The sequence below is a fragment of the Penaeus japonicus genome, unplaced genomic scaffold (genome assembly GCF_977035675.1).
Source record: "Penaeus japonicus unplaced genomic scaffold, GWHDUDI00000001_assembly GWHDUDI00000007, whole genome shotgun sequence".
Taxonomy (NCBI): Eukaryota; Metazoa; Arthropoda; class Malacostraca; order Decapoda; family Penaeidae; genus Penaeus; species Penaeus japonicus.
This window is the reverse complement of record NW_028234409.1, coordinates 26,682,377-26,692,376: the sequence shown is the minus strand read 5'-3', so window position 1 is coordinate 26,692,376 and position 10,000 is coordinate 26,682,377. Positions and strand designations below refer to the sequence as shown.

At 42.5% G+C, this 10,000-nt stretch overlaps 1 protein-coding gene across 4 annotated transcripts in view; it reads right to left on the bottom strand.

Moving 5' to 3' along the window:
• The window catches only part of LOC122254621 (protein neuron navigator), a 737,418-nt gene that overhangs the window by 533,447 nt on the left and 193,971 nt on the right, over positions 1-10,000 (bottom strand). For 2 of the 4 annotated variants that reach the window (XM_086538621.1, XM_086538622.1), the window contains exon 1: positions 3,724-4,875. The exons of the other annotated variants lie outside the window; for them this stretch is intronic. In XM_086538621.1, the coding sequence (XP_086394747.1) occupies positions 3,724-3,813 (90 nt within the window). In that variant the 5' untranslated portion in view covers positions 3,814-4,875. Of the gene's footprint in view, positions 1-3,723; positions 4,876-10,000 lie in introns of those variants that run through there. 4 annotated transcript variants of the gene reach the window in all.

Here is a 10,000-nt window from a genome sequence, read left to right as displayed (position 1 = left end):
TCCCTCTCTCTCTCATTAAAAAGGGTCCTGTTCGGTTCCAAACAATAGCCTTCGACCACCAAATCTCGTGGCTCAACGTGGCTCATTTTTTTTTTTCTCTCTCTGACGCTGAAGCAGACATATTTTGAGACGAAAAGGGGAAAGGTTTTAAAAGAACCTATGCATTAAGTCTATATCAATATTGGTGTCGGACATGCAATTTTGCAATGTCCTATGTTAAAGTTACCTTTACGACGGGAGTCAACGAAACAACATCAACAATATTTTTCTCTCTCTCCATTTTCCTCTACTTCTTTGTCACATTTCTTTACTCAGCTTTCCAATTCTCTTCCTCTCTCTCTCTGATCATCTGTACTACAGGTTAGCACTGTAGCACTAAACAGTAAGTATGAACAAAAATGCCTGCAAGTCGTTGTTGATTGTGTACATGTCAACCTTAGTGACCAACGAAAAAAGGTCAAACACTACACGCATGTCATACACTATCCACAAGTCGCAAAGTACATGGTGTGCATGGCACTTGCCGGAGACGGTGCCACGCGTTATGTACACTCCCTTAAGGCTATCGAAGGCAGCGCAGATGGATTCAGACAATCAGCTTCAACTGTTTAACTACATGATGAGTTATGGCTGTCGACACCCAAAGGGAATAAGTACAGACCCCCCAAGTGGACAACGATGACGGACGGTGTCTATATGTCTGTCTGTCTGTCTGTCTGTCTGTCTGGGTCTGTCTGTGCGGCTTGGGAAATTGTTCCGAATATGACTAAAGTTTCGAGTTGATCATGATGAATATTCTTTGTTATCAATTAAAGGTTTACAGAAGACCCCCTGAATTTATATGTACAAAGCTGCACAGCCGGTCCTTTAATTCGTAGCCATTATGGGAGATCAGTCACCAGACTACTTCTAATTGAAAAGGATTAAGTACTTAACAATAATTATAGTTGGTAAAACTAACTTACTGGCTACTTTACTGCCGAAAGTTTTGAATATTGAAAATGAGTAACATGATTTCAGTTTTGATATCTAAATACAACCTTAGGGCCTACCAGTAATATTAGAAATAATGGTGGTGGTGATAATAATCAATACTAATGTTAATAGTAATTATCATTATCATAAAAAAATATAATATTTCATATCACTATCATTATCATTATATGAGTATCATCATCACCAACAAAAGCAATGGCAAAAACAACAATAACATTATCAATGCGAAACGAGGACATGACCTCTAATGATATGATACCAGCGCCTAACGAGCTTAATTCCTCTCTTCTATAAATAAACTTAGGTGTGCTTAATGCCTCACACAGTCAAACGTCATCGAACAGAACGAACAAATAGCGTTCAGTGGCACTAACATGGCACTTCCGGCGAACCAAGGTGTTCAGGGGGACACTATCTGCAGAGTGACACTTCGACAGCAAGCCGAGATCAGCCTCATTACCTCCCCGACGCTCAAGTTCCCGTAGACTGATTCTATCTTTAATGATGGTCCCGCTTCGCCTCTAATCGGCTTTGTATTCTTACGCCCGTGTCGATTATCTTTAAATTCGTAACCATCTTATGTTGTTGTTTTACACTGTCTTAACAAACACTCTTTGCCCCCTTCTGCCTCACCATTGGAAAAAAAAAACTCGTGTTCAACATGGGAAAAACGTCGAAATCTATGATCATGCAGTGTTAGCATTGGCACGGGTTGCAACAAGGCACAGTGACACCCTGGGCAACGACAGGAAACCGGTGATTTACAAGGATTTGTCAGGAATGACAGAGCCGCTGACTAACCAAAATTTTACGGGGAAATTGGTAAGCATGGCGAAAGACAACTGACTACGTAATCGTCCGAGGCAATTAGCTTCTTAGCTCGTCTGACGGAGGGGCAAGAGGTGATCGACGTCGACTTGCGAGCAGCGAGAGTGACGCGCGGACCCCGTGGCGGCTCGACGACGGGAAAGTCGCGAGTCGGCAAGAATATCTGAGGACTGGCGGTCTGCCAATCGCGACAGGAAAATGATGTCTGAGAGCCATTTGAAAGGAAACTACGGACAACGAAGGTCGAGGTGCCGAGCGCGATGGTCTAATTAGACGACGTCCCTGGCGAGGGCGAGGAAGGCACGGGTACTCCGGGAGACGAGGGGCTGCTCGTGACGGGAGAGCTGAGCAGAGAGGCGACATCCGACCATTTCTCGGAAAATGGAAGAAAGAGAAAAGAAAGAGGAACAAGAAAAGATGAACAAAAACAAGAAGACAAATAAATAACTAGAAAGACAGTGAAAAAGGAAAATTAAAGTGAGTCCGTGTATGCATCTGGAATGTATGTATACATGATATGACATGACATGACATGTATGTATGTATGTATGTATGTTTGTATGTATGTACATGTATGTATGTATGTATGTATGTATGTATGTTTGTATGTGCATGTATGAATGCATGTATGTGCACGCACACACACGCACACGCGCACGCACACACACACACACACACACACACACACACACACACACACACACACACACACACACACATATATATATATATATATATATATATATATATATATATATATATATATATACCAACGGCATAAGCGAAAAAGGCAAATGACGGACAGTCATCAGAGCCAACCCAACACAGAGGCGACATGGGGCACTGATGGCACTAAGGCGTGTATCGGTAACGAGGTGCCACAATTGCAGATGCTCATGGCACCGTCACATCTGTCCTCACCCACTCCCTCCTCGTGATTAGGTTAGCTTAACGGCCACCACCTCTACCATCTCCCATCACCCCCCCTCCCCCACCCATTCCCACCTCTAACTCCCCCATGAGACTATAAGCTCGTGGTCCCACCTTCTGTATATGTTAAGACTACTATGTGGGCGTGTTGGCGTTTTCTTAAACATATTATCTCGAGTTTTATATTTAAACAGATATAGGCCTATGTAGTTTCCAGAAATTCTAAAAGTAATTATCTACACACACAAACACAAAACACACATTTGCACACACCCACACACACACACACACACAAAACACACACACACACACACACACACACACACACACACACACACACACACACACACAAATAGGAAAAAGTCCCCTGCACTATGTAACAGCAATAAACGATACAACAGACCAAATCTGATACTGCATATCAGTTCAGTTCCCACCACTGGGCACAAAAGGCCCGGGTTATAAATCTATTAAAAACACATCGTCCCAGGCAGAGTGAAGTGTCGTAAATGGCCTTTCTGTCGGTACGACACCTAACCCTCATGTCTCAACCTTCTTTCCCCTCCTCACTGCCCCCGCTTGTTTTAATTCATCCTTTATTGGAGCACTGGATCCTGTTAATATCCTGAAAGTCACGTGTTGGAAATAGGCCGAAGGAGAGTGTAAACAGGAGACGATGTCTCATGAGAAGTTTTGAAGCACCTGTTTATGTAGCGACGCATGAACGGATGTCCCCTTGATAAGACACGCTCCATTGGCAACAAAATAGTGTCAGCCTAGTGCATAGTATAGCATTACTATTTAGGACATTCCTTATGGACTACTTAGTACCCATGCAATATACTCTGCAATGCCATGCAATTAGACAATAAATAATAGGATTTTTCCTACTACAATTTATATTTCTTCCTGCTCTACACTAGAAACCAAGACTAGAAACACTAACCCAGAAAAATAAAAATAACTTGCCTGTGTTATAGACTTCTGGTTCTTGGGCTGGTGGACCTTGTGGAGGTCGTCCGTGGAGCCATCAGATAACGCTGCCCTGATACACGCCATGGTGACAACGCGGCTCTCCCTACTCGTCGTGCACTGCCACAAGACACTTCATACGTGCATCAAACCTGCATTTCTCCACGCTTTGCACTCGCGAAATGCCCTCCGAACTGAATCCTGCGGAGACCGGCCGATCACACTATTCTATTCACAAACGTTTCACTACAGCACTCATCTTCATTCGCTAAGGCAGTTCCTCCACGTTTACTTCTTATCCCTCCGAAGAAACACGAACAGTCTCCCGAGTGAAGCGAGAGACAGGCTACGCCCCTGGACTCTCGAGATCTCCCCTCTTTTCCAGCCACTCGAGAGATATCGCCATGGGATCCGAGGGGTCGCTTAGGCTTGGATCAACTCAGGTTTCCGGAATCTGGTTTCCCTCGCCGGTCTTGGTCGCCCGCACTCGTTCCTGGCGTGATTAGTTCCAGAGTGTTGTTTCTGAGGGGCAGCCGATAATATTTCCTGCTTTATCTCTCCTAATGCAGAAAGATATTACGTATCGGACCGTTCGCAATACAGATGTTCTATCAGTAGTAGAACACTGTAAGCAGGTTATTTCTATGTTCTTCTGTTTATCTCTTCCCGTTAACAATATGGATATTTTACCGAAGAAAATATCCACTTGCGGAGGCCGGAGAGACTTGAAGGCACTGACGAAGACTTGATTTTCAAGCCATGCAATGCAGATATGACTTCTAAGTAAACAAAAGCAATACAAATATACACCTCAATGCATGTTCAGCAGACTACGATACAAAAGCACTACCTTTACTACACCTTTGTACACAGACTAGTTCAACTCATCATTGCCGTATGTATGTTTACACACAAAGCTACTTCTATGACTGCACTGGCACTTTGCTCTGACTAGATAATAATGTATGCTGTCCGTGACAACCGTAAGCGTTTAGCAGAATGTCAAGAGAAGCGATCTTGTATGCTTCTATGTCTCTTCCGCTCTCAGTCCATTGTTTCTTGTTCCTACCCGATCTCTTTCAAGTCACGAGAAAGGGGAGTCACGCGCCCCCTTCTTACACACAAACCCATGCCACACTGCCCACATTTTCTTCACAATTTTTGGATCTTCTTTGAGAGGTGCCCCGACTATCTTACCGGGGAAAACATGTCGTACGTCCGAGCGCCTGTATACTTTGTATATGTACCCGTAGTAGAAAAAAGTAATGTAAAAATCCGACACATCATCAATATTTGTTAATCACATAGAAAAAATTTCAGACAATAAATTACTCAACGGACGAATACAAAGCTTGAACAATAATAGCGTAGATTAACATACAGCTGGCAGCGCGGGGCTGTGGGTTACCCCTGCTCAACGCGGCCAAAATCCCATTTTCGTTGTGTATAAATATATCCCTATTAAAACCCAGTGTCAGCACTAACTTAGGTAAGTTATCTACACATACATTCTTTATTTTCATCTAGCCGTTCCGAAATTCAGATACTACAGAATATCTGTTTCTAAAGTCCTTTCCTGACAACTTCCTTCCGACCCCATGTGGTACGAGCGAGCGTCAATGTGAACCCCGCTATAACGATCATTTAGTCTAGCGCCGGCAATGTTAAGATATGTGACAAAACAACCTTATACAAATGGGAAATCAATATATCCAAAGACAATTATTAATAATAAACCTCTCCAATATCATTACAAAGTTTAATCCTGATTCTAATGGATGTTAGAGCGGTGTCGGAGAGGTGGTACGCCTTTCCCTCTTTCCTGTCGCACACATGAGGGTCTCAGGTAACGCACACCCCACCACAGATCACGGACGGGGCGCACTCTGCCCCTCTTGGTACGGGGTATAACTGAGATCCCTCGGTGCCGGGGTACCAGATCCCCCTTATTTATTTGTTTGTTTATCCATTTGACCGTCTATTTAAACGAGTACTCTCGAAGGATTCTTGTTGCTGAGGTATGCACTGCGTGGGAAGGGTACATCGGATATGGGGGTACGTCTTGCTTCCTGGTAACGGGGTACGGTACATTCTTCCGTTCTCTCTCAGCCTTTGTTGTTGAGTCTTACCCCCCCCCCCCCCTCAGTAATTAAGTACTCGAAGATATACGGCGCCGGATCAAGCAAACTTAAATTAGGATAAAATTTAGGTAAATAGTGTGGTTGCAAAGGGAGAGGTAAAAGGGATTCACATTAGTTCACACAAACGCACATGCATGTAAGCACACGCACGCACACACACACACACACACACACACACACACACACACACACACACACACACACACACACGCACGCACTCACGCACGCACACACACACACGCACACGCACACGCACACACACAAACACACTCAAATACACGCACACACACACACAGACAAACACACGCACATTACGCACAGGTATGAACTCAAGATGCGCGCAAATCCCTCCCTCCCTTGCCCGTCCCCAGAGCCATCTCCCCCCCTCTCCCCCCACCTTGATCCCGTGGCACCCCAGTAGGTTGTGCCCTGACCCTCGGAACCATAAATATTACCCATCACCCCTCTCACACCCCTATCACCCCCCCCTCCCTAACCCACCCTATTTCAGCTGTGCCAACCCCCCTACCCCCTCCCCCAATATGCCTGGGTCGAGGACTCGGCGAGGAGGAGGAGGAGGAGGAAGAGGAAGATATGGGCGAAGAGGAAAATGAGGAGGAGGAGGAGGATATGGATGAAGAAGAAAATGATGATGTGATGATGATTATGATGATGATGATGTTGGTGGTGGTAATGGTGATGATGGTGATGCTGATGACGATGGTAATGATGATAATGAGGAGGAGGAGGAGGAGGAATAGAAGAAGAAGCAGAAAGAGAAAAAAAAAAGAGTAGGAGGATAAGGGCGAGGGAGGACAGACAAGAACAGACTAAGCAAGCGAGGCAAGCGAGGCAAGCAAGTGAGGCTCGCTTAAGAAAATAGCAAGAGCTGAATTACCGATTGAAAGATTAAAGGTTAAAGACGCCCCGGGGTGTCTCAAGACCCCGCTGAAGGAACCTCGTTAGTCCACTTCGGGGGAATTAGATTTATTGCTCCGGAATCTAGAATTGGATGAGGATTTTCTTCATCTTTTTTCTTTATTTCTTTCTCTTTCTGTTTTTTCTCTCTCTCCTTCGTTCGTATTTGGATTGGACGTGTCACTCACCAGGCCTTGATTGGAAGTCTTATCGTGTTAGCGGGGATTGGTTATCTTTATTAATCTTTTCTCGGCTGATGAGGGAGAAAAAATGTATATGCAAATATGTGTGACGTCTTTTTTGCGGTGGACAGCTGGTATTTGACTATGAGTCGATTTTATTATGTGAGAGAATTGTATGAACGGATTGGGGAGGAATAAATAAATAAATAGACACACACACATGTATGTATGTGTGCGTGTGTATATATATATATATATATATATATATATATATATATATATATATATATATATATATATGTGTGTGTGTGTGTGTATATATATATATACATATATATATAATATATATATATATATATATATATATATATATATATATATATATATATGAATTATATATATGTGTGTGTGTGTGTGTATGTGTGTGTGTGTGTGTGTATGTGCGTAAATGTGTATATATATAAATATATATAAATAGATAAATATATATATATATATATATATATATATATATATATATATATAGAGAGAGAGAGAGAGAGAGAGAGAGAGAGAGAGAGAGAGAGAGAGAGAGAGAGAGAGAGAGAGAGAGAGAGAGAAGGGAAAAGAAGAGAAGAGAACAGAAGGGAGGAGAAGAAAGGAAAGGAGAGGAGAAGAGAAAATAAGAGAAGCAAAGCGAAGTGAAGAGAGAGAAAGTAGAAAAGGAGACCGAGGAGAGGTAGTGACCAGAGGGCGTGGTCCCGAACCCCTTCTATTCACACCGGGTACAAAACCGTGAGAAATACAGGTGGGAATATATTTCCCCCCTCGTTCATTTTTACCCCGGACTTGGTACATATATATATATATATATATATATATATATATATATATATATATATATATATATATATATATATATATATACTTTTTTTCTATACTCCCTTTAATATCTATCTTTTAAACACATTCGACGCGACGCCAAGAGGTTTGCACATTTAATAGCCTAAGATGACAACGATAACGTCACATGTTCCTCTGGGGTGAATATATGCGTTAGTTTTTCCATCGCGAGAACACATGTCAGGGTGATTTGTTCGGGAATGAGAGAGGCTTTTAAATCCAAGGAATTCAGAGGTACGGACGAGGAGATGGTGCTGTGAGGCAGGGGGTGGGGGGGGGGGGTATTTATTTAACTCTATTTATTCTTGTCTTTATAAGTAGTATAACATATTTATTTTCCTTTTTTTAGATTTTTTTTCTCTTTTTTAGTGATCTATAATGCGGTTTAAGGATCTTGTATGTAAGATGTTAGAGTCAATATAATATTTCGTACAGGAAAGAAATACCGAATAAATGCATAGACGAAGAAATGGAGAATCTCTCTCTCTTATCATTCTATAATCATATCTACCTTTACATATTTCTTCGGAGACAGACTGTGAACATATCTCATAAGGTCGTTTAAGTCAGTCACCAATCAGTCTGCTTTTGCTTCGGTAGATTAGAACAGCAGGTTGTCTTCCTACCATGAAGAAAGGATTACATGCGCTCATTACCATTTGTGTAATTCTGTTTTTTTTTATTGTCGTTTACCTGTCCGCAATGACACATTCATGTCTGTCATATTTCAGCTTAGGTTAAACAGAAAAGGAAATGATTTTTTAAAAAGTTTCTCTCCCTATTTATCCTATTTATTTACCTATTTTTTTGTTGCCGGATGATTGATTGTGTCTTTGACTTGATGTGATTGACCGGACTCGTTAATTTTGTGGCTGGATACGCGCGGGTGAACTATGTGTGGAAAAAAAACGGCTTAATATATTGGTAGGTCTGTGGGCGGTCTCACTGGCAAGGTTTGATTTCCTTTCTTATCTTATCGAATTGTGCTTGCTGTGCTTGTAGAATAATAGGTACATACCCATCCAAACACACATACACACGTACGTATAGTAGTTACATACACTTGCAGATGCACATAAAAACACTCGCATGTGTGTGTGTGTGTGTGTGTGTGTGTGTGTGTGTGTGTGTGTGTGTGTGTGTGTGTGTGTGTGTGTGTGTGTGTGTGTGTGTGTGTGTGTATAAATCATCAAACACCCATAAGGTCTACTCCAGAATATCAACATTCCACCAACCCTTCTCCGGCCTACGTCCGTCTTCTCTTGTCTCATCTTTCTCATCCACCTTCCCCTACCCCTACCTTCCCTCTAGCCCTACTTTCCTTCATCCACCTATTCCCCCTCTACCCCCTCTCCCCCACCCCCATCGAGCCGAGGGTAAAAAGGGGAAGCGTTAGAATGACGTAGAGAGACTAATCAGGTCCTTTTCCTACCCTTTCAATGCTCCTCTATAGGCATACAAGAAAAGCATAATGCCGGGGATATTAGTACAAAAAACGGAAATTGGATGAAAATAGGAAAAGGAGGAGACGAGTAGGGGATGGGGGGGGGGGCACATGGAGAGAAAACGTCGCTTAGCACAATGGGAAATAGAAATAACAAGAAGAGAGAAGAATAGAAAGGAAGACGTGAAAGCCGATGAGATGGGTAGGCCTAGCTGCCTTCCATCATCCGGGGGTTACTGGTGGATATCTTAGCGTGTGGGAGAGAATGACAGAGGCGGGAAAATACAAACAAACATGGGCGATGGCCCGTGGAAAGACGGGAGGAATAAGGAAAGAGAGAGGGAGAAAGGAACCAGGAGAAGAGGAATGTTGACTGGTAAAAGACGGTAAAATGACAGTACCATTTGATTAAAATTTCTTTGATACATATACAAACACGCAATAGAACAGACACGCAATCGCATAGATAGGCATAAGCACATGCATAAAAAAATGTACACACACATACACAAAGAAGAAAAAGAAAGTACGAACAGAAACACAAAGACATACGAAAACACAGACATTCATGCACAAGTTTGCACACGCAAACATCCAGACGCGCATAAAAGACTTTTCCCCTCTGACAATCCATCCATATTCTATTGCCGGACGCTACATCATCTTCATTAAACATAACATCATCATCATCACCATTATCATCAAAT